At 36.2% G+C, this 25,522-nt stretch overlaps 2 protein-coding genes across 3 annotated transcripts in view; one reads left to right on the top strand and one right to left on the bottom strand.

The window, feature by feature from the left end:
* The window catches only part of pth1r (parathyroid hormone 1 receptor), a 58,140-nt gene extending 44,727 nt beyond the window's left edge, over positions 1-13,413 (top strand). For both annotated transcript variants that reach the window (XM_032566255.1, XM_032566254.1), the window contains exons 6-13: positions 1,006-1,192; positions 4,681-4,834; positions 5,644-5,704; positions 7,963-8,029; positions 8,187-8,281; positions 9,102-9,243; positions 9,608-9,649; positions 9,737-13,413. In XM_032566255.1, coding sequence (XP_032422146.1) covers positions 1,006-1,192; positions 4,681-4,834; positions 5,644-5,704; positions 7,963-8,029; positions 8,187-8,281; positions 9,102-9,243; positions 9,608-9,649; positions 9,737-10,099 — 1,111 coding nt within the window. In that variant the 3' untranslated portion in view covers positions 10,100-13,413. The remainder of the gene's footprint in view (positions 1-1,005; positions 1,193-4,680; positions 4,835-5,643; positions 5,705-7,962; positions 8,030-8,186; positions 8,282-9,101; positions 9,244-9,607; positions 9,650-9,736) is intronic.
* tmie (transmembrane inner ear) lies at positions 13,232-24,570 on the bottom strand. The gene is made up of 4 exons (XM_032566256.1): positions 24,227-24,570; positions 22,026-22,143; positions 18,968-19,117; positions 13,232-13,881 (listed from the first exon to the last, which is right to left on the bottom strand). The coding sequence occupies exons 1-4, from the start codon at positions 24,335-24,337 to the stop codon at positions 13,580-13,582; spliced, it is 681 nt and encodes a 226-aa protein (XP_032422147.1). The 5' UTR covers positions 24,338-24,570; the 3' UTR covers positions 13,232-13,579.
* Positions 24,571-25,522: the final 952 nt, after the last annotated feature.

Genomic DNA, 25,522 nt, shown 5'->3' with positions numbered 1-25,522 from the left:
AAGTCTGTAACAAGGTTGAATTTAGACCATTTTGTTTCACGCTGAGCAGATTGGTCAGTATTTGCTTATTTTGTGGGGCACAGGGAGTATCAAGAATCGATGTAAAGGCCCTGTTTACTAATGTTCCAACTGACGTAACTTACAGTACACACAGTCAGTCAGAAAGGTTTTAGGAATGCTTCCAACTGGCACCAGGAAATATACGTGCCAAATGAGTTTAATAAGTTATCCCAGGGGCCCATCTGACATTCTGGCACCAGACTGCGAAGTGCAACAGCCATGTCCCCCTTCAACACATCAGCTTTTAGAAAGGAGAGCTCATAAACGTTTTCCAGAGGGAGCAAAGGGATATTTTACATTAGCACTTGCTTTCAGGGCCTTTTTTTTTTCACCTGGGATGTGTGCTAGATTGGTTTTTTCCTGAATCAATAGTTCTCTGAGGGCACCTTGTCAGTTCATTAATGAGATTTAGTGAAAGAAATTGTGGACAGAGCTGATGGTGGATACAGCAGTTTCATTTCTGTCTCCGGTAGATGTGTAGCCTTAAAATTGTTGGCACCAATAAATAGTCAGCAAATATTTCCTTTGCCGTTTTTTTACTGTAATAACTTAACCTTTAAGTCTATTGACCCAGCAAATTGAGCCCAGCGGATCGTGACGCCAAAGGTCAAGCCACAGGGAATGTTCAGGATGTTCTGGAAGTGTTTGGGACTGATAAAATTTGCATACTTCTCCAACTGCTGCACACATGCTTGCAGTTTGTTTTACACTTTAATTTGAGCATGGCGATCTGATAACCGTGTTTTTCCTAAAACTGAAGAATGTGTTATAGTCAGCTCAGAATTCAGCTGGCTCTAATTAGGATGCGCATAGTTTATATGCAATGTGGTTTTGGTCGTTCAGACACACTTTTATAAAACTTTTCAAACTGTTTAAAAACATTTTTTTAAACATTTTAAATGACCTTGCTGATGTTTTTTTTAATTTTATTTTTATTATTCCCAGACGGTTGCACTGCACCAGGAACTACATCCACATGCACTTATTTGTGTCCTACATGCTACGAGCTGTAAGCATATTTGTGAAAGATATAGTTCTCTACCCTGGATCTGCTTTGGAGAACATGGAGGGAGTCACAGTGGAGGACTTCAAGTCCATTACTGAAGCCCCACCTGCCAGCAAAACACAGTTTGTAAGTTAATCCCATGAGTCCTTGGCCTTTAGTAAATGCAGGAACATAGAAACCGTTTTCATGTGTGGTCAAAGGCATGCCAATTCGTACACGATCAACTGTGAGATCTATTTGCACACACAGATTATTTGAGTATCAATGTTCACTAGAGTTTAGCATTCTGCTTCCAAGGTGGAAGTGATGCATGTGCTAAAACTCACCAACTTTTCCTGCATTGGAGAAAATGAACTGCCCTGCCTTTCACCCTGCCAGTTTTTCACTAAGCCAGCACTTGGCTTCCCTTTTCAGAGTAAAGCTAGAAAATGGGAAATGACTGTTAACTTTTCACAGTTACCTTAAAATACAAACATTTGTGTAATATATTCTTACAGGTCACAACTTTTCTTGTGTTTAACTAAATCAACCAAAACAAACTACAGAAGCTTTGAAGTTGTTTTTTTTTTATGCATGTATTTTGGCATTGCTGTATTAATTAATTCAAACCGTCATTCAAGTTAATGGGAAAAAAAAAAAGTAAATATCCAAATTAACACAAAAACTGGTCTTTTCCATATCATATGTTTCTAAATCACAGATAAAAATTCAAAGATAAACAAATTTTGTAATATATGTAAAAACTACATTATGAAAAGTTTCAGGCAGCATGATTGCACAATTGTTAGCACTATTGCCTCACAGAAAGAATGTCCTGGGTTTGGAAAGCCACATTTTATTAAGGTTCATAAACCAGTCTCACAATCTGTTAAAAATCAATCAGCTTCTTAAGCCAATGGTTCCAACTCATTGGCAAAACCTCCAAACCTCCTAGAGAAGGGAGTTGTATATTTTTGGACACCTGGATACCACTTGCATGTAATCAGTGGTTATTATAAATAGACCAATAGTCAAATGAGGACATTTGAAAGGTATTTGGAGAAAAGCAGTGCTGTAACAAACAAATTGAGATCTTTTAAATAAGAAGGTGCAAGATGAGACTTAAAGTTAGGTCAGACCTGACAAGGAAGACAATGACAAGAGGCTACATTCATATTTCTCTGCATAAGGTTAACTGGTCACCGTTAATTGGCCAGAAGTATGCCTCTGTGTGTTATTGGTTGCCCATCTTGTGTTGCGATGCGATGTGATCCACTGACTAGCTTTTCAGAATGTAGCATGCTCCCCTCCCATTGACCGATGGAAGTTAGGGTCAGCAATGACCCTTCAAGAACGATGCATATGGAAAACATAAGTGTGCATGAGGAAGTTCCCTCTCTAAAACAATCGGACAATCTGATCAATGATAAATCACAAAGGGATGTGCTAAGAAAAAAAGATACCAATGACACTGGTAGCAGCAGGGAAAGATTACATTGGATTCATAGCTATTAATGACGACACACCAGTGCAACAGCAACAGCTGCGGCCATGTGGAGGTTTGACCTCACTTTGAGTCAAATCAATCGATGGCTGAATTAGTCTTGTCATCTGTGAGGCGTCCACATGATGTCAGTACACCGCAATGCGTCTGTGTTGATATAAAACAAGTTTGATTTATTATCAGAAGTGTAAATTTCTTCAAAGTATTTGTGGATTTTTACTTTAGACTGAGAAAGATATTTATCTTTTCAGTAATATATTTATTTCTAGATTAATGTTCATTCATTTTTTTCAAATTAAATAGGATCCCTTATTCTTGCTACAAGACATCTATGTAAAAGCATTAAAACCAAAACATCAGCTATCCTACCAAAGACAGGCCCATCATTTGTTAAATACATTATTTGCTATTTTTTTCCTTTTTAAGCTACAAGTAAAACCTGCAGACATGCACATCTTCTACTATATGTTTCTTAATGTAAATGAAAAATTATAGAAATTAGCCAATAAAGTTGACATAGAAAAAGCTTTGTCTTTCATAATTAATTGAGGCTCTGGATTGGAGAAAGAAAGCTTGAAGGCTGTGCCAAAACAATTTTGCATACATTCCTTTAAAATGTATGCATTTTGTGATGGAGCTTTGAAGAAACAGGGGTGGCTGTATCAAAAAAAAAAAGATTTTAAAACATTAAAACAATTAAAAGTAAAAACACATTGTTTAAAGTTGCTTTTAAATGAAGAGTTTGCTAGTTCAGTTTTAATTTTGCAGTATGACACATCCAGAACACAAATTATTTCATGACAAGGATCTGAACTCAGAAAAGAATCCTCTATTATAAAATTTTTAGAGCAAGAACTGCAATTGAAAAAAGCAGTCAGATCATGTTTGGGATCAGTGAACAATACCCTAATGAAATAATGAAAGTCATGACTGATCACTACAATGAATAATTTATGTTAGAGCAGGCTGTGTAGAAAACATCCACCCATCCATATTCTAAAATGTTTATCCTTTCTGGGTCACCAGGGGGGCTGGAGCCTATCTCCAGTAGTCAAAGGGCGAGAAGCGGGGTACATCCTGGGCAGCCAGTCTATCGCCTGGCAACACAAAGACATCAGGACAAACAACCTTATAGACACACATTCACACCTAGGAAAAATTTTAGACAGACCAATGAATCTAACAGTAGTATTTGTTTTTTTTTTTACTGTGAGAAGAAGCCAGAGTAGGGTAAAAAATAAAGATACATTTTAAAATCAAATACACCTTATAGACTTATTAAGGCTGCTTTGATTTTATTTGTAATACTAAAGTCTAAGCAGGGTACAAAGACATGAATTAAAAATACTAAAACAAGTTGAGTATGTTGGAAGAATAGCCCTTGTGTTTGGTTAATTAGTAGAAAAATAATTGTAGTCTGGATCAATTAACATGACTGATGAGCGCTAACTGAAAGCACGCACCAATAAATATGTATATTCAGACTAGATGTAAATAATGCATGAGGTTAGGGAAACAAGGATAAATAAAGCATGTAAGGAAAAAAGAAGCAAAGAGAATAGGCATTCTAGGAGCTTAAATGAGGAAAACAAAACAATGCTGGCAATAAAACATTTTTAATTTTGTAGTCTCTGCAACAACTACAAAATTAACTCATGGAACTAAGAGTTTCTTAATTAGAAATAATGCTACAGTGTTCCACGTTTGTTTTTAACCATGAGGATATCTGACAAAAATTCTGAGAAATCTTGACTATTCATAAGCATTAGGAATTAGGCAATAAATTAATTCTGATAATTACTTCACTCAGTGCATTTTTAGTTTGCTTTGGTTGTGTTTTAGTTCAGTTCATTTCAACTGATTTCCTGTTTGTGGCTAAGATGCACCACTCAAGAATCATAACCGGGTACTTGTAGTTGCATAATTAAGTTGACACTGTTGTTGCATTTCAACTGATATTTGAGTGTTAGACTATGGAGTTTAACTAAGTTCTTAGCAGACCTAGACAAGATTAGAATTGGTAAACATAATAGCAAACCAAGGACATAAAAACAATAAACAATTCACATGGGTGGTTTTTCATTATGAGTGTTGATTAATTTGCTCTGCTGTGTCTGCTTTTTTTTTATAGATTACCTGCAAGGTGGTGGTGACCTTGTTCATGTACTTTCTGGCGACCAATTACTACTGGATTCTTGTGGAGGGTCTTTACCTGCACAGTCTCATTTTTATGACTTTTTTCTCAGACAAAAAGTATCTTTGGGGTTTTACACTGATTGGATGGGGTGAGTTTTGATTCTTTTATATTGCACTTATGGGACTGACCAACACTAAGTAGTGAATAATTGTGAAGAAGAAAAGAAAAAAGAAATGATGTTCAAGATATTTTACAAAAAAATAATCTAAGAAAGAAAAAGCATGGTATGCATTTGTATTCATATACCCTGAGTCAATACTTTCTAGATTGTTCTTGCAGAACAGCTGGGGGAAAAAAATCTCATTGCAGGAAAGCCACTGATTGCACAAGATCATATTTTGATGTAAAAGAGCAAAGGGGACTGGATAGAAATATTTGCCAGACTCTTTAGATTTTTACATGGTAAAAAATTTGGCATCCAGGTAAATCAATGAGAAGTGTAGGTGCCCACATAATCGGTGCCTATGCCTTGAAGATTGTTGTAACATGAAAAAAAAGAGAAAAAGTTTTATGCAAGATACTGCATGAACATTGTTACTAGTTCTAGACAGTAGACTTTTGATCAAAAAAACTTTATTAGATACAAAATGTCTGAGTTTTTTTTCACATTTAAGAAAAGAAAGTTAAAAGCTGTAGGAAGCATTGTTACACTGATTGATGATATTGATTTATGAAAAAAGTAAAAGCAGTGAGTAATAGCTCTTTTTGAACGTGGGTTTTACAGTCCCTGCATTGTACACACTGTGCGTATAGATCACATAAGCACAGCGCATACAATGTGGATGCTGTCCTATCCAATTTCCACTCATACAGGATTATCAAACATAGCAATTTGGACACTTTTCAGAATATGCTTACATGAAAGCAAATTTGAATTGTTCCTAATTAATTTCCTAGGAGTACCAGCTGTTATTGTGACCATCTGGGCCACTGTGAGAGCCACGCTTGCTGACACAGAGTAAGTGATCTGCATAATTAATATCCCTTTTATTCTTGTCAAATTTTAATATGGTAAGGCTGATGTCCATAGTTCCTTGAAGCTGATGATTAATGATGTTGAATCAAGCCTCTATTTATAGTTTAAGTATTTTTAAGTTTCTACATGTTCTATAGTCTGGCCAGTATCTTGGAGGCCAATGTTTATCTTGAACCTTATTCAATAGGGTAAATCTTAAAAGGTAAAAAAGTTATTCACTTTTCACTAAAGATACAATACAACATATAATTAGAAAATTGCTTATGATTTGCATTAATTGTGCATTGCATGTACCTTTTACATTGATTTACCCATTATCATGAGCATTTGCAATATTTACTGAAAAGTGATGTCATCAGTATTTCTAGCTATTCTCTTTGTATGCCAAAGTCCAAACATGGTTTATAAAGGCATCAGATTTATTTTTCATTTAAATGTGTAATTTTGTCATGCTACAAATCTGGATTTACTACTTATTGAGAAAAGCTTGGGACGTTAATTAAGAAATATTTGGCTGAATACCATATCCTTTTGCTAAAAGAGTTTCATACCCCAAACCCCCACTTTTTGTTAAATGAATGAATGATTGTCAAACCCACTGATGAGTTGGTGTAGGAAAACGTATATGTTTTTGTTCATATTGCCTTGTTTAGATAGTATCTTTAAAAAGTTTGAGACGATTGACATCCAAAAAATTATTAAAAGAAACAAATCAGTAAATGAAACTGATTAATTTATCTCTAAATTACAAACTGTTCTGGAAATGCTTGCTGCTCAACCCCTGCTGCCTCTACCTCAACCTGAAAAATGAAATTTAAAGCCAAGCTTTGAAGCTGACATGAAACAAATGGAGAAAAGTTATGATCCACTCTTAAAAAGTCCAACTCATCAGGCAAAAAATGACAATGGCAAGGTAAAACATCAAACCCCTCCGATAATTACCACCACCTTCAGTGTCCGCTTTGAGTTGTGTTAGGACCGACTGATACTGTGTTCACCACCTGTTGAATGGAACTAGAGCGCATATTTGTCTTCTAAGTGGGTTGGAGTCCCAAAGATCATTTCTGTTTACGTTCCAGGTATTTTGGAACAGAAAAAAACACCCCAGCATGACATTTACAACTTAAGCATTGCCCTGAAGCTGTAAAACAGCACAGAGACAGCATTGTGCCTAGATCTAGACGCACCAGTATCAAACTGAAAGGAGCGGATTCAGAATCAGTACAGTAAACCCTCGTTTTTCGCGGGGGTTGTGTTCTGAAAAGGACCCGTGATAGGCAAAATCCGTGAAGTAGTTACCTTAATTTTTTTACAATTATTATACAGCATAATTAAATACTCTACATTGAAACCAAAGAACAAAACTTGTTTTCAGGCCCAAGCATTTTTTAAACAAATAGAACGCTTTCTTACAAATAACTACAGTAAAATAATCATTTTAATCATCAATACGAAGCACACTAGGACAAATTGTGACTCGCGTATTTTGCTGTTCCTCTGACTGTGATGCTGCGGCCTGACTCCGCTCTCTAGTGTCTTTTTCTTCTGAAGCCTGTGGTGCAGGTGTGTTTTTTCGAGAGAAGAACATAGTTATCGGTAGTTGTTGTCACTCTTTTTTTCTTCTGGGCTGAAACATTTACCAAAATTTGCCAAGTTGTATTACGTATATTTAAATACCGTAACGTTATTGGCACACAGGTAAAGAAGAAGCGCGGAGACTGTTTAGCCAATCAGGACGCAGAACACAATGCACTGTGAAAAAAAAACTGCACAAAAAAATCTGCAGAGCAGCGAGGCCGTGAAAGGTGAACCGCATTATAGCGAGGGTTCACTGTATATGAAATATTCAGTGATTTTAATTCCCAGTATAGGCAAACTAGCAATTTCCTTAACCCTTTGAAATACACAGAACAGGTTAGAGAGATGTACCTGAATCTTAGGAGGAATAAATCAGTTCAAGGGGGATTAAAGTCAGAACTTTAATATGAGTGCTTTGAAAAATATAATTAGTTTTCATATAACACTTGTGTCTAGAGGTGTTATACATCTAGAGAATATGGGGGACAAGAACAATGTCCTGTCGAATCTCTATCTCATTCCTATTACATTGTGAAACAATGTCAGATATCATTTAAGACACTAAAGTGGAGCAGAGAGATTCTGAACCTGCTTACCCACTTAACCCTTCTTTAGCTTATTCCTGAACCCTTACCTACTCATTTTGTTGTTTATTTCTGCAGGTGTTGGGACTTAAGTGCAGGCAATTTGAAATGGATATATCAAGTGCCTATTCTGGTGGCGGTGGTGGTAAGTACATGCTTCCAGTTTGTACTTCATTCCCATGGTGTGCAGGAAATTACACCACTTGACTGCAGCTGTGGCCTAACAACTGTTGAATGAGAAAGAGCTTATTATGTTTCCAATTATATCTAATCCTAACATTATGTTTCTACTTTCTCTTCAGATTAATTTTATTTTATTTTTGAACATCATCAGAGTCTTGGCAACTAAACTACTAGAAACCAATGCTGGGAGATGTGACACCAGACAACAGTACAGGTATGGACAAGTCTTAGAAACATTTGATTCAGAATTCCTGAAGCTGTCCTTCTCGATCGGTTTATCATGATTTGTTTGCCAACATCAAGCCTTCTTCAATGGGAGTAGATGGGATTTCATGTGTTATGTTCTTTGTTACACCTAAAATAAAATCAAACATGTTTAAAAATAAAATTTTAATGCTATTTTTCTTTTAGAATATGTTGGTAATTGCAAATATCACATCAGTATTACAGGATTACACAACAAGATTAATTTAGAAGTGCAAAAAGGAAGAGGCCCACGATGAATTTATGGCAACATTTTTTGCTTCAAATAGTTGGAATATCTGGCCATATGTGAGATTTTGGTGATTTTATAGACCTTTTTCATCTCTTTCCACGAGATAATCTTGTCATCTTAAAATGTCTGTCTTCACGTTTCAACCCACTTATGTTTCATGTTCAGATATGACAACAAATGTAGTGGGGTAAGCAAAAGTGTGACAGTAGCTATAATTACAAAGTTTGCATTTTTTTTCACTTGTTTTTAAGGAAGAGGATTAGGGCCACCGAAAAAAAAAAAAAAAGAATTCTGATATTAAAGTCAGAATTCTGACTTTCTGACTTTAATCTCAGGATTCTGACTTTAAAGTCAGAATTCTGATTTTAATCTCAGAATTCTGATTTTAATCTCAGAATTCTGAGATTAAAGTCAGAATTCTGAGATTAAAATCAGAATTCTTTTTTTTTTTCGGTGGCCCTAATCCTCTTCCGTAGTTTTTAATGTAGTTGCTTTTCTTTTTAAAACAATCTTTAGACTGTAAAATGTTCTGTTGCAGAAAGCTCTTGAAGTCTACGCTGGTGTTGATGCCACTGTTTGGCGTCCACTACATTATATTTCATGCCATGCCATACACAGAGGTCTCTGGAATACCATGGTTGATACAGATGCACTACGAGATGCTTTTCAACTCCTTCCAGGTAAAAAAAACCCAAAAAAAACAAAACATTGGTGTGGAAATTCTGGAAATGCCACTTCATCACTCTGGCAGCCTTTATTTGTCTTTTCATTCTAAAGAAATCAATTTGACCTGACTGGGATTTGTCCGCAAGGTTTATGTTATCACCATTCAACAGCTACAGATTGTCAAACTGTTTTTCATTGTTTGGTTACCGATTTCTTAGAAGATCCTCATTAAGATAAAGAAAATGGCAGGGATAACTGATGACTGTGAATATCAAAGAAAATGTCAAATTACACAGCTGAAATGCCATATTAAGCGTGTGCTTATCGCTTGATTTTATAGTGTCCCTAAAACCAGATTTTTTTCTCTCTCTCTTTTAGGGTTTCTTAGTTGCAATCATATACTGTTTTTGCAATGGGGAGGTAAGAACTCCAAGAATTGTGCTTTGAAACATTATTTTCAATGTCCATGACTGTAATCTTATATAAATAAATCGATTATCCTTTAAGGTGCAAGCTGAGATCAAAAAGTCATGGAGCAGAAGAACCTTGGCCCTTGACTTCAAGAGAAAAGCTAGAAGTGGGAGTAATACTTACAGCTATGGACCAATGGTATCACACACCAGCGTAACCAATGTCACTGCCAGAGGACCCCTGGCCGTCCATCTCACCACAAGGCTAGGGCCGGTGCCTGTAAACGGCCACAGGAACCTTCCTGGGTACGTCAAGAACGGCTCAGTCTCAGAGAACTCTGTGCCTTCCTCAGGACAGGAACTTCACATACCTGAAGAGGAGCAGTCCGCACAAACACGGCCTAGTGTGGAAGAGAAACCCACTCCTGTTGTAGAGGAGGAGAGGGAGACGGTCATGTGACCTCTAGAGGTCATCATATATAGCGAATAGACAAATTGTGAACACTCTGTGGATGGTCTGAAGGAGGAAACTGCATGAACCAAAAATATTGGCTCTTTTCCTCCTGTAAACTGAGCCAACACACTGCAAAATGAGGAGGCTCAAGGGAACAAGAGTGTCTTGATTTTTCAAGCTTGGCCGAGAGATGAAGATGGCAAGTTCGTAAAGGCAGATAGTTTTTGTCCTTCCATCCACCATCTGCCAAAGAGAATGTGTGAAAGCCTAAATCAGGGTGAAGTGTCTGACTTTGACTTCACTGCCATGACTGATTATATAGTTTTCTGTTCTTTTACAAGGAAAATATGTATAAATTAAGCATAAGGTTGGCAAGACATCAGCCTTACTCATTTACTGTACATTAAAGATGGGAAACTTTTCTCAGCAAGGTTTAATATGAATAGAAAAAGTCATAAATGCTACAATTTGTAAAGCATCAGTTCTACTTTGTGGCATGGTCACATTTGTTCTCCACTGACTCACATCTGTGTCAGTGTAAAAGGGAAGCTACTCAGGTAATTGAAGTCCTTTGTTGCCACACACTTATTTTCATACTTTTCAAGTGGTGTTTCAGCAAATTCTGTATCTCCAGAATCTTCAATGCTCATGAAGTTTTGTCAGTTTTGTTTTCTGTCTTTTCATTTTTTTACAGCTTCAGGTTTTATTTAGCAATTCAAATTTCAGTCTAATTAGAAGAAATATGAAGGGTTGAAGTGAATCTATAAATTCCCTAATTTTCTGTTCAAAAACTATGATCGCTCTACATCATGGAGCCAGTACTATATATGAAATTTCATTGAAATATCTTGGTACTTTCCTTGAACTGACATTTTTAGGCATTTTCCTGCTGGGTAGTTTCTGGAATCAAGCTTTATTACAAGGTTGACTAATCTTTGGGTGCTTTCTGAGGACTTGCCAAGAACCTTCATGGACCTTACATATAATGTTTTTCTTTTAAATCTCCTAGCATTTACCTGTAAGTAAATATAAACAATATGTAACTTTCATAGTAGTTACCACTTACTTTCCACTACTTACAAGAACTATGCTGTGTTATAAATTGATGTACAATTTAATAAGATTTTAAATGAAATTAATGAGTAATTTTAGGCACTTGACTGTAATGTGAGTTGACTCATAATGAGTACTTTCCTGACTTCAATGAATTTTAACAAACTGCGATGGTGTATGTATATATTTTGGCATTATGGAAGAATGTTATTTGTCACAAATATGTTTCTTGAAGGTTCGATGAAAGTTTTATAAAATCTCCATAAGCGTTTCAGAAAACCATCTGGTAAGTTCCATGAAATTTACATTAAATTCACCTGTAACTTCAATAACAGCACAGTTTACATTGGGGACATTTTACAAATGATAATAGGAATATCAAAGTAAGAATATTTCAAGTGGAGTTTGGAGTAAAGGTAGCACATGAACAGTAATGGTTTGATTTGTTGTCATAAGGTTTTTATAATATTAGACCCAGATCAAAACCACAGACGAATTCAGAAAGCCTTAATTTCCAGTGGAGTGAAAATTAAATCCATGAGATTACATTCCCCAAGAATTCAAAGAGTGGCATTTATGCTGGATGCAAAGGACAACGGATTTTCACAAAAGGCCCACTAATGTGCTGCTTCATTTCGTTCACATTCAAGTCGCAGTGTTTACAGATCAAAAGTACATTCTAATTAAGAGCTAAATGTTGTTCCAAACATACAGTATATGTTTTGTAGCTGCTGTGTCTTATTTTCGCTAAACTGTTAGTTAAATGAATGTCAGAACTATACGTAGACTCTAAACAGAGGTGGTAAATTTATTAATGTGTGGCATATGTTCATGGAGTTAGTTACTGACACATGCCACAACACATTAAACTCAGTAATTAACTTGCATGGCTGACTGTGTAGGGCATATTATTTATTACTGTATCAAAAAGAAAAGGCATGGTATGGCCTTAAAAATGTAACACTTCAACATATCTTTGTATTTATACGCAATATTTATTTCAATTTACCAAATCCTCCCAAAAATAGTGAAATGATGAAACACACATGTGCCATTGACGTTAAAGATATTGTTTTGAACTTAGAATCTGAAATCCATGATTATTAGATCATTTATACATGTTCAGGATACACCATCATTACAGCCATATTTTAAACTACAAACTCAAATTAGAACCTAATTTTATATTTCAGATTCGTAGTTTTTCAGTGCTTCTGTCAGTAAGTCTATGATCATAATTGCTTAAAGAGGTTAATGTATTCAGTTCCTTTTGTTCATCTGTTAAGAGATTTCTGTATTTCAGTTGTCATTTTAGAAGGAAACAAAATCTGCAAAGTCTTACAAAGTCTGTAACAACAGGAATTTACAAATTTTTTAAAGACAGTCTTGATCCTAAAATAATGGCAATGCACACTAGTAGCCAATAAAAAAAATCAAAAGGATAAAAAAAAACAGAAAAAAGTGTCCTTTTTGCAGTATTTTCTTTAGATACAGATTGTTTTTGCAGTGAAGGGGAATCAAAACGTATGTATTTTTTTACGCCAAATGTGTTAAAATGTCTTATGATAATGTCTTACCATATTGAGAGAAACATAATTTTCTGGGATATTACAGAAGTATACACAACACCACTGGCATTGCAGAAATTTAGAAATTACTCCATATCACTTCCTTAATTCAGACATCTTCTACCTGTCTACTTACTTTATCTGTCAGAACTACAACACAAGATTTAGGGGATCCAATACACCTGATGCAATAGGCCAAAAAATATAAGCTCCTATGTTACAATTGAATATAGCTTGCAGAAAATATGTTCAGAAAATTTGATTATTGTTTAAATGGCTTATGTAATAAGGTCAGCCAGAATCCGAGTACTTTTACAAAGAAATGCTTGCAATTTTTATTTTAGCACTTTATTTTCCCTGTTAATTTTTTACAATTCTGTTCTGATTTTTTTCAGAATTTTAAGGCCAATTTTCATAGAGCTGATGTTATAAGTGTTTATATACCTCCTTTGAAAGTAAAAAGTGTGTTTTATGTCATTTATTTATGTTGAAATGTACTCAGTGGAAGTGGTATTTAGTCTCAAGGTCTTGTGTAAAACTGTAGTATATTGGCAGTATTTGGTTGAATACATTTCTTCCTCTCTTCAGTACTCTGTAATTAAGGCATTTGTAGATGTCAGTGTAAATATTCTAAACGATGGTTTCTAATCTCTTATGTTCATCAGTAATTTGTAAGACAATAAATCTGTAATTTCATTATTGTTTTGCTGCTTTTCCTTGATTTCCACTCAAAAAAGTAACACAGTGTCTGACATGGATTTAAGTTTACTTTTAATAGAATGTACAAACTTTATTTTAGAAAAGCATAGTTTTTTGCTACGTGAAATATAAAACAGTTACCTTTTTCTTTAAGACGGATCACAGTTCACTTTTGTGATTTTTTGCCTCCCCCTTTAGCACCTCCTTTGCCTCCTTTTTCATCCTTCTCTCCTTTGTCGCTCTTCTTTCCTTTTCCTTCACCACCTTCTTTCTTGGATGCTCCTTTTTCCCCCTTCTCCTCCTTCTCTCCCTTTTCACCCTTCTTTTTTGTAGAAGCCTCCTTGTCATCCCCTTTCCCTTCTTTGGCACTCTTGTCTTTCTTTCCCTCCTTGCTCTTCTTTTCTCCTTTTTCACCATCCACTTTCCCGGACACTGTTGGAACCTCAGTTTTTTCTTCTGGTTTTGCAGCTGCAAAAAGTAAGAAAAAAGGGTCAAAACTTCTAAGCAGCAACCGGCTCTTCCTGGATATTTCTAGAAACAGTGGTATTGACACCTTTCTTGAAGAACAGACACAAAATGCCTTATATGGCCCAATAAGAACCCGATAATTAATAAAAAATTAAAAAAAGAAAAACACATCAGCTGCCCATATCATATCACAGAAGACTTCACTTTGACTAGCAACACAGCATTGCTGTGTACATTTTTACTTCTTCTGCAGTCTAAGAAAAGCCAGAATACTAGCTTATAACCATTTTGTCTACCTTCTTAAGAGGCACAATCAAGAGAATCCTGACCAGCTGTATCACTGTGTAGTCCCCTGTGTTTTGCAGCAAGACCCTCTAAGCAGGTGGAAGATCTTACGGAGGATTTTCGCATGAGCTGGAAAGCGTTTAGTATTGTAGGAGATGCTACCATTCTCACTGGTTTTTACTCTGCTGCCATCTGGAAAAAGACTGCAGTTTCTGGGCCAAAGGGGATGTACAGAGTACAATTATTTTTTAAATGTGCAAGATCTCCCCGTCTGAATGCATTTTTCTGCATTCTCTGTGTATCTTTGTCCTACTGTAGTACAGAGAGGATCTGGCAAGTATGCCAACAAGTGAGAATTTCAAATTAGAAGATAAATAGCTAAATAAGAAAAGCACAAATTAGTGATCATTTTGATAAAATATTTAAAGTTTTGGAACAACATTTCCAGGCCTATCTACTAATATGTCATAAAATAGAAATATGTTTTAAAGACTGTTACATTAAAATAATGTAATTTTCTTTTTTTTGCCTTTATCTTTACCTAAAATATTAATCTTCCAACATGTAGAGCACCAATTTATCTGAAACTGTTCAGGCATTTTGCTTTATTCATGCAGCTATCGTGATAAATTCCACTTGATCAGTCCAAAGGTTCACAGGAAACAATTTTGTTACTCAGCAACAGCTTTTAAACACTTTGACTGCTACTCTAATTGGGGGCTATGTTAAGCCTGACATGTTTTCTCTTTCTTTTGTAAGCTGTCAGTCTGTTTTTTTTTTTTTGACATCTCATTGGTTAACACCTGGTTGACATTGCGTTAAATTGGAGCAGGAATTAAACCTTGATTTGCTTTCTACTAATTTGCCGTTACAAAATGACACTACTGTCTGGAATAATTTATCACATATAATACAGTGACATCTCCAGATTTATATGGAATTACACACCTTCTACTTGGAAATAAGTAGAAGGTGTAAGTAAGAGGAGGTGAAAGTAGAGAAATGAAGAATACACACACACAAAACTCTATAGTTCTTCTTTATTCAGTGGGGAACATTTTGGATAAGGAGGCAAGAGGGAAGGTAGTTAAAGACTAAGCTGTGTGACTTCCAGCATTTTTTTTCCCTACTCACTGACTGTATATGTAAGATATAATGTCTCTGAAAGAGGAGAAGCTCATTATTTTTCTTACTTGACTCTACTGTCCCAGATATGTTTCTCCTTTTGGCACGTTTGAATATACGGCGGTATAGAGACCTTCATTCTGTAGAAAGTTTAGGAGATCAATGTCGCAGGCCAGTTTATACTCTTAACGACATCTAGGCCCATTATTTATACAAGCATACATTCCCCTTAACTTTTTCTCCTTAGAAAAGCAGTCAGGAGGCCCATGGTAAAATCATAGGTAAAGATAAATAATAATAATTTCAAGGCTTTAGAGAAATGCCAACTCTTCAGTTTTCAACACCAACAAGTACTCTTAAAGTTCTTCAGTCTGAAAATTAAAAATGAAATGCTCTCAAAAAACCCACAGAACTCTAGAATTAAGTCATGCTATTTTGAAATTCTTTATAAGTATTATACTTGCCAAAAAGAGATTGGTATAGTTCTTGGTCAGTCTCAAAAAATGACCAGAAAAAACATATATACAGTTTTTCTTTCATTAAAAAAATCCATGGCATGGCCAAAATTTTGGCATCTTGTGTTTATTTATTTTAAATATTTAACAAAATGTCTGTGAAACATAATCACGAATTTCTTCTCACTGTGAGGTAGATTCTGCTTCACATTCAGTGACGCTATTTTCAGCATGTATTACGAGTTCTTCCGGGATGTCAGCTATTGTTACCGATTTAATTTCAGGCACACCATCATCTTGACATAATCCGGAAGGAAATGCATAAATGTACATATTTATTTAGCTTTTTTTGCTGCCTTCCTGCTTAAGTCATTCAGAGGCAAACATTAGAGCAAAGTTTATCATACAGAACAAGTAACTCCATGTTCATTTTCAGCATTTCGTTATGGCTACTGTCCCTCCTTTTATCCCAGTGACATGGTTAATTAGCCGCATAGTGCCACGGATGAGTATCCACATGCTAACATCAGAAACTAAAGCAATGTGGAGCAACAGTAACTTCATCATGTTGTTTTTATTTTCTGATGCCAATATTATTTCAGACATCCATCATGGGAAAAATACTTAAGCGTGTAATTGCTCTATATCAATTACACATTACTCAACGAATACATTTCCGTGACCACGAAGAAGATGAAGCAGAATCAGCAGAGAGGATAAGACTCTTCTGACACACTAAAAGTAACAAATAGAAATGGCATCTGAACTAAAAACAGATGTAAAAGAACAGTCATAATAACAGCAGAGTCCAAACTATTTATTTTATTCAAATCTAATCTCACAGTTAGGAATATTGATGGGGCTGATGCAAACAAACAGGAGTCGGAACAAATACAATCCTACAACATTTAACACAAGGCATGCCGCATACATGGCAACTCAATCAGGTTCTTTTCATTGCAGTTTTCCTATTCCAGCTGTTTAAAAATTCATGTACAAAATATCATGCAAACATTCAAAAATTTCACAACTCAACCTAGAGGTGCTTTTTGACATGCTTTGTAGGGCGGCCAAAACTGGGGTATTTTGTCCCCCAGGTTCTTGGGGATTTAGATTTAGACTTTGATGTCTAAATCAAGTGGGATACTTTACTTGCTGTTGCTGCTGAAGTTGGTATTTGATTATCAATTTCAGGTATGATGCTAATTTAAATATCTTTTTTGTGTTCTTTTGGAAATCTTTGACACATTTGATCATATTTCATTCAAAATCTGAAATACAGTGATTATAAATTCATTAGATCTTTCAACACTGAATACAATGAGCAGAGATCATTTTAAAACACACTTTGAGAATATGCAACCTTTATAATTTGAAAAAAGAGAGAAAAGAACACTGAAGAAGCATTTTGAATACTTTTTTGGCATTGAGAAAAATATCAATAGTACAATTTTGACCAGCCAGACCTGGACCTAATTACTCTACACTAATTACAGATTGGAACATAGCTTGTAATATGTGATGCTTTATCCATAAAAAGGAGAAGTATGAAGTATGAACTCTGACAAGTTGAAGACCTCCAACATCAACACAACATTTAACAATTTTAGGAAGAAGTGAAAGATAAAGCCATTGGTATCCAATGTTTTGGAAATTACATTTAAAATTTTTGGGGGGACTTTGAAACTGAAACTGGATGTCTTAATTAAAAGCCAAAACAAAGAAATGACCTAATCAAAGTCTACAGTAAAGTTCAATCCAAATGGAATGCTGCAACCAATCAGAATTGGTTGTTTATGCTTGAAAACCATTATGGCTTGGTTAAAACCAATTTGCAAAAAAAAGAATTGGCAAAAATTCTTCTAAAGCAATGTAAAAAACTCTGTTATCTCAAACACCTTATAGCAGTTGTTACCACAGAGACTGGCAGGAACATGTTATTAGTATTAGATGTTATAAGGGTAATTACTTTTTACATAGGGTAATATTGGCTTATATAGCTTCTTCCTTTAATGAATTAAACCATTTTAATTTGTCTGTACCAGAGTGACGTTCGCCTTAGATTAAAGAGTGGTAGTTTACCGGTAGTTTTTTTTTTTTTTTTTTTTTTACCACCTTGTACATATATGACATGCACACTCCCAAATACACACCAAGTGTGGTGAAATCCACAAATGTCAAGCTGTTCTAATCAAATTTGATTGTAAAAGCAGCACCATGTGTACTTAGTAGTTTCATATAAGTTTCATTAAAGAGGACATCACTACAGAGCAAAGCTTGAAAATTTCCAGCAAAGTCTAAAAATGTTGTGCTTTCTTTTCTGGCAGCATTTTAGAAGTGATACTTTAGTCGAGCTAAACAAGGGATTGATTTATCTTTTGCCACCAGCAGTTTTTAACGAAGATTGCAAGGGCTGAATTGAGAGCGGAATAAAAGCATTTTGGATAAATGAATGAAGGGTGCTTTTAGAGTGGCTCCTACTGTAAACACTACACTTTGCAAAGCAATTGAGCCAAAGAAGAAAGGCTGCAGGAAGATAAGAGCAAAAGAACAGGAGGGAAAAAAAACATCATCCCAGCTCTGGCAAAGACAGAGCGCTAGGGTGGTCCTCGTTAACCCTAACCCCAGAGAGAGGGCTGCTGTTAGGGTTTTGAGTCTGGACCTGCTCAGACACTGTCTGCAATGCAGAGGCATCTGCGGTCGCTGGAGGGACAGGAGGAAGAGAAGACAAGAGAAAAGGAGAGGAAAAGTGGAGATTTTAGGAACAGAACTTTACAAGCATGAGACAAATATAAAGATGAAGAAAAAAATATATGATTTAAGAGGACAGTGTGAAATAAAGTAGCTGCTAATCAGAAAGTGTGTTTGAGACAATAATGAGTTTTCTGGATTTTATTTTAAATTTAGTGTTCACTAGTATTCACAGTAAATTGCAGATACACAGAAATAAATCAATTTCAATCATGAACTATTAGATTGATTAGCACTGCAGATACAGATGTACAAACAGCCTCTGCGAAAGTCAAATCAAGCATTTATCTGTTTTTCTCCCATGTCAGAAAGAGCTGAATTTTTAGCTTAAGAAGTATGGCACAGAAGGGAAATTAAACTGCTAATGTCAACTTCAGAGCTAAAGCAGCTGCTGAGAGCTGCTGTTGCTTTTATTATCAACGCACTTCTGTCATGTGTAGATTCAAATGGTATTACAGAGAGGTACTTACATCCTGGGATCTCAGTCAGCTCATTCAACGGTGGCACTGTCTCTAATGTGTTGGCATATTTTTTGGCAGCTTGTCTTTGTGCATGTCGTGCCTCAATTTCCTTTTTTGTCCGTGGGATACGGCATTTGAAAATACAGCACAGAGTAATAACTGAAAGAAAGGTGGGGGTGGGGGGAGAGGACAGGGTGAGTTTAAATTATTAAAACTTCTTATTCATCAGGAAAGTGCAACACATTGCACTTAGGAGTAAGTTAGCTATTACACATCCTGGGGAGATGTGAGTTATGACTTCTTCATTTAGAACAGCCTAAAGAGAATCTGTGCTTTCTATGGAAGCTAAACTACAATGGGCAACAGGTGCAAATGCACAGCAAAAAGAAAGATGCACTGCAAAATTAATGATGCAAACTCCAAAACACTCATAACACAACAAATGTGTCAATCACAGAACACAAAAGCAAAAACCTACCACCAACAAAATAAATGCTGGAGTGAAAACTGCTACAATCAGAATTCACTCCACAAAGTAGAACAACTTCAGGCCACCAGGACAAATCTGTAGTAGGTAATATTACTAAATATGTTGCTGTTATAATATTGCAAACGACTGCGTGTTTGAAAAAGACACAAAGTATAATGCAGCTTTTCTACTTTCTTCCAACTTTTGTCTGGACATCCAGTTAAATCATGACATATTGTCTTTACTGAGAGTCCAGTCTCATATGACTTGGTGGCCAATTCTCACCAGTGGTCTGGAACACTTGGAGCAAGTTTGCATCCTTTGTTTTTTTCTATTTGGAGCATTTTCTCTTTTGCAATCTTCTATTTGCATTTCTTGTGGTTGCAGAAATGTGTCTATGTTTTTTCTTTTCTGTTTTAGACTTTTGCTTCTCTTCTCTGTGTTTGCAGTATATTTGCTGCATTTATTTTTGCCATTTGCACATCAACCGCTATACTAATTATCTTCCTGGTCTTCTGCACTCAGACTGCCTCCTCAAGAATTTGATGGCAGCTGTGAATAGTTTCCTCTATTTGTTTTGACCTTTAAACCTGGAAACTATGCTTCCGATCATCTCTTGAAGACTGTGTTTTTTTTTTCTTTCTTGTTTTTGCATGCTTTTTCCTGTTTGTGCAAACCAATAATCTGTTCTCTGAACTCTCACATAGTTTTTGTGTGATTAGGGGAATCTTTCTATCTCAACCCCACAAATAAAACCCTTATTTGGGTCACATCAGATAAACGTGAGACCTTACAACCTTCTCAAATACTTGCTTTTATAAAGAACTTCATTGTATAAGTTTCAGACTGTAGTCACTGAAAGCTGAATTTGGATAAAATCTTTGCAATTTTGTTGTGCTTAATTATTAAAACAATTTTTTATCAACATTTGAACAATTCTGAGTTTTCCCAATAAATCAAATTTGCAGGAGGGGTTACATAATGGTAGATGTCTTGTAGTTATACCTGTAAGAAACCAGTGTTGTATAGTAACGAAGTAAAAACACTTCACTACTTTACTTCAATATATTTTGGAGTACTTCATACTTTCCTCGAGTATGAAAATTTTTGATAACTTTCACTTTTACTTCACTATATTTCCGAACTTAATTGCATAGTTTTACTCCGATACATTTTCAATGTGTGGTTTAGTTACTCGTTACAAAAAAGCGAGCGAGAGAAACGCAAGTGTTTTGACCCCACCTACTGATTGACTACAACAAAGTCGGTAGCCTACTTGCCTGGGCTTGTTCATCACCACCAATAGGATACACCTGTTTCGCTTCTCCCATTAAACACAAAGCAAGTCTCGCAATCAGCAGCAGCCACATGGAGGAGGAGACGGAGACCACAACGACTGCAACTACGTCGGACACGGCTCCAGGGGAACCACCAGCTGGTGATGAGAGCCCATGGCCTTATTTAAACACAATACACTCTTTCGTGGGTGTTAAAGATTCGTTGTACCGCATGCAGTTTATGTTATTCCTGCCCGAAGATGTGGAAATTCTATCTTACAAAAACTCCCCGTCCAACTTGAAGAAACACATCGAGGTAACGTCTTATGAAATGGTTATAATCCTCCTGTTTCAGTAACTATAGCTTGGTCACTAGGCACTACTGTATTGTGAAATCTTGACCATAACGTTACCTGTATAAATGAACTTTGTTTGGCATTGTTTCAGTTCCACACGTGGTGTATTTAGCTTAGGCCTAATGTTGACTGTAGCAGGCTACCTAGACTCCTCTGTTCAAGGGGGACAGAAGCCATAGCGATAGCAATTTAGACTAAATTTAACGAATATAGGAAAGGCATGCAAGTTCAAAACCAGGTTTACAAAAAAGGTCTCCCTCTTCAGATGCCAATAAGCTGCATTTCCCTCCCAATTCTTTTTTTCTTTTGCATAATGACCAGTTGTGTGCACCACCTACTGATTGTAGGATTGACTGATTCACTGATTTGTGAAGTAGAGTAATTGTAACAGCTTTTTTTTCTTCATGTTGGCCGCATTTTCTGTACTATTTATTTTTCTCATTTTCAGCACTGACCTTACTTGAAGGGAAAACTTAAGGCTTACAAAAACTTTGTATTTTCTGTCCTGGAGGGTATACTAAGGAGCTGGTTCAGTTGTAAAGCAGGTTAAGTTAACCTTGTGCTATAGGTAAAGCACCTAATTTTCTTAACTAAATGATGCCTGCAGGCATATCTATTAGCAGGTTTAATTTTGCCTGCACTTGGTTGTGTACATTATTTTAAGTGTATTTGACAAGTTTACCAAAATATAAAAAATGTCATTCAAACTGCATTTGCCTTGTTTTACTTTTTACTTGTACTTTTCATTACATTACTTGAGTATATCCATTTTTACAGTAATTTCCATACTTAAGTACAAGAAGTTTCAGATACTTTAAGACTTTAACTCAAGTACCATTTCAGTCAGTGACTTGGACTTTTACCAAAGTCATATTTTGGAGAGGTACCTATACTTTTACTTGACTCTGAGATTTCAGTACTTTATACAACACTGTAAGAAACTGAATCGACAAAGGCATACTTACCAACAGCCAACACAAACATTGAAAAAATTCCAATGACCTGCCATAATCTCAGCCCCCAGAAAACGACAGTCTCTGAGGTGACAGGGTCCGGCTTCTTCGGGGGCTCTGTGGGTAAAAGCTATAAGAAAATGACAAAACAAACAAAATTTCACACAAACCAGAATGTTGCCAATATAATGGGCAATATTATATATGTCTCTAATGAAGATCTCTGGTAGTAGTGCTTTGCTGCTAGGCAATTTGCTACAGATGTGTGTGGAAGGCATTTTGAAACATTTATTTCACCACTGACCTCTATAACTGGAGCTTGGGAAAGAACAATTATATGTTCTCCCAAAAGGATATGTTGTTGGTGCTACCAAACCCCGCAGAGCATCGCCCCCTCTGATAAAATCATCAAGAGAATATTTCCCTGGCTGCTGTTTATTGATCACTTGACTGGATGTGGAAACTCTACACTTTAATCCATGAAGCACCAAGTAATTGATCTAAAAATAGGCCATTGTTGTATTTGCTACCATTACTGAAAACACTGCAAGGCAATAAAAAAGAAAGAAAAGAGAAGCTGGATGTGAACACAGAATTAAATCAACATTAGAGCTTTTTTCTTGTTAAAACCAAATTATTTCAGATCTTTATCTTTTGCAAGTTCCACCTAGGTTTAATGTAAATTCCAGAGAAGAGTTATTAAGTTCACTGACCTATGTTGTTCCTATCAGTAGTATCTGTCAGAACACCAGACAGAGTTACACATTTTCACAGGTTTTAAATATTCCATATCTTCAAAGCTGCTTGTTGCTTTAAATTGCAATTGCTACAACTCAGTCAGTGGAAATACTTCAATGCAGAGCCGGTTGTTTCTCTACATTGCAGAAGCAGATGTGGCATACACATCACATTTAAAGCGTATGTGGAACCTCAGCCTCAGTGCCAGGTCAGACGTTAAGGTATTTTTTTCCAGGATCACCCGGTGCTCAGATCCATTTATCTTTCCATCAACTCCCCCATCTTGCCTGTCCCTGTCCAGCAACAGCCCAGAGCATGATGCTGTCACTACCATGTTCCACAGTGGGAATGTATGCTATGCAATGCTAGTTTTCCTTATCACATAAAGCTTTCTATGTTGATCAAAAAGTTACATTTTGGATATCAACCTGGTTGGCGAATCTTCAGAACAAGACCTATGAAGGTCTTGAAGGTCTATGAGGAAGTTTACTTCAAACTTCTTATGGCTTCCTTTCAATAATGACTTTCTTTTTGCCATAAGTGGTGTGAATGAGGCGAGAAAACAGGATAACGCATTTGAAAACTCTTGACAGTTTTCGTTCCTCTTCTTCATGTACATTATAGGCTACTGTGCAACAAGCTAAGTAAGATTTTACACCATATATTTATTAAGCATTTCAAGTATCTTACCACAAGCCTGAGCTTCAGTCATTTTGCTTTCAAAGCTCAAAAGGCAGCATGTGAGCAGCCAGAGGGACTCCCTCTAGAGGTTTCTGCCGTTTTCTCTTATCTTTAATGAAAAACCTGTTCGCTTCACATTAAACTTGAACTGTTATGCATAACATAACAGTTCAAGGCATAGCCTTTTAATAAATGAAAATATGTTATATGAGGAATTTTTTGTACATGAAAAAAGAGTGAGTTCCTCCAACAGAAAAGGCAAGGATACTATGTCTTTTTTTTTATATGTATATGAACATATAAAAGTAATACTTGTGTCCTGATTGTTTTGATTTCCCATGGAGATCATTTTTGGTAATTACAACATCTGACTTGTCTTAGATGCTATAACATTGCTTTTGTCTGTGAAGTAGCTCATTCCCTCTTATGTTTGTGTAGTTTTTGCATAAACTGCTCAGTTTCTAAATCATTTATCACCTTTTAGCTTTTTTTTATTGTCAGACCAGAATGAAAATCAACTTATCTCTCTTCTATTCAACCTGAACACCAAAGTAACAGTTAAAACCAATACTTGTCATAAACTCTGCTTAGCCTTTTTCACCGGCTCATGCAGTCATGTTTTTCTTTTTTCCCTCAAAACCACCCAATCCCAGTAAGAAGACAAACAACAAGTCGGGCACCCAATCAAGTGGCATAAATTACTTTTATGGATGCTACATGTTACGCAACTAAACACCTGCACCTACATCTGTGAAGACTATGTTGGAGGACATGGCGTGCCTTCCGGTTCTTACCTCAGGATCCGGGACCTGGGAGAGCACGGAGGACAGGCACTGAGACAGCAGCAGAGTTTTCCATCCCCACAGGAGGAGATGAGATGGGCATCCAGACTGTTCCCCGACCATTCTCTCCCCCTGGTTCTCCCTGCAGCCACCCTGCCCTCTCCTCCCCCTTCTTCCTTCTGCTCTCTCTTCTTCTTTCTCTGTCTGCCTGCCTGCTTACACTGGCGCCGTTTACAGGACGGGACCACAATGGCCCTTTAGTGATTGATAGTGAGAATGATACTGATGGCCATCCACTGCTGTTTCTTTTGGCTTTCCACCACAACACAATCCGAACCAAAAGACACAAGTGAGCCCCTCTGCAGCCAGCTGAAAACTACTCCAGTGCAATGGAGGTAGCCAGTCTTGCTGTTAGGGGACATTAATTAATTAGCAGAGCTGGTGTGGTTTACAGCCAGCTCACCCAACTGAGGACAGGCAGTTAACTAAGAGAGGGGGATGGGCTGTGCAGTTGGCCATGATGAGATCGAGCTATTCAGGTACAGCGAAGCGAATGGCTGTGAGTCATTGCTTTTACAGCCTCAGAAGGTTGTAGAGTGAAAATCCCCACAGCCTCATCCTTTCAGAGTGGCAAAGTATGATAAGCTGAGCTGCTGCTGACTCCAAAGTTTTCAACAGGCGCCTTGTCCAAGGAAAGTAAAAAGAAATGAAGAGTAACTGCTACAACATTGGCATAGACTGCAGTGACTTTTTTTTTTTTTTTTCAGTTTAGTGAAAATGTTGCCTGGTTGACTCTTATGTTTTTTTAAAACGTACAAAAATCAATTTTATTAATGAAAAAATGCTCAAATTAAGTGAATCTAATGTTTTTGGACAACATTTTCAGCTTTTGTTTGAAAATACATTGGTGATTTAATTATATTGAAGTCATTGCTTGAGACGTTTTTTTATTATTATTATGTAGCATACAGGACAACAATGGCTGCATGCTTATATTTATAAAAGTGACAACAAATGATACACTGACCTGCAAAATTATTACTGGCATACATACTTTCTGAAATACGCCACATTGCTACTAAAAAAGCTTAGCCATTTTTGGGGATTTTATGTGACAGACCAACATAAAGTCATGCATATCAAAAGGTTTTATGCTTCTCAAATTGACTCGCATATAAAAATCTAAAATGTATTACATATATTTGTATTTAATGCCCATTTATTGTCATACCTCTAATTTAGAGCAAATGTAACCGGCTGCTTGTCATCAGGACAACTCCAAGTTGCACACTCCATAAATCTGATTTT

Source organism: Xiphophorus hellerii, chromosome 6, assembly GCF_003331165.1.
Source record: "Xiphophorus hellerii strain 12219 chromosome 6, Xiphophorus_hellerii-4.1, whole genome shotgun sequence".
Classification (NCBI taxonomy): Eukaryota; Metazoa; Chordata; class Actinopteri; order Cyprinodontiformes; family Poeciliidae; genus Xiphophorus; species Xiphophorus hellerii.
Note: the sequence above shows the minus strand (reverse complement) of the source record. Positions and strands in the feature narration are given on the sequence as shown.

Excerpts from the sequence above, each read along its gene's own strand:
- tmie (XM_032566256.1), bottom strand. The coding sequence starts at position 24,337 with ATGGTCGGGGAACAGTCTGGATGCCCATCTCATCTCCTCCTGTGGGGA. Across the intron at positions 19,118-22,025 it reads AATGTTTGTGTTGGCTGTTG|TTATTACTCTGTGCTGTATT; the intron begins GTAAGTATGCCT and ends CCTTTCTTTCAG. Across the intron at positions 13,882-18,967 it reads GCTGACTGAGATCCCAGGAT|CTGCAAAACCAGAAGAAAAA; the intron begins GTAAGTACCTCT and ends TACTTTTTGCAG.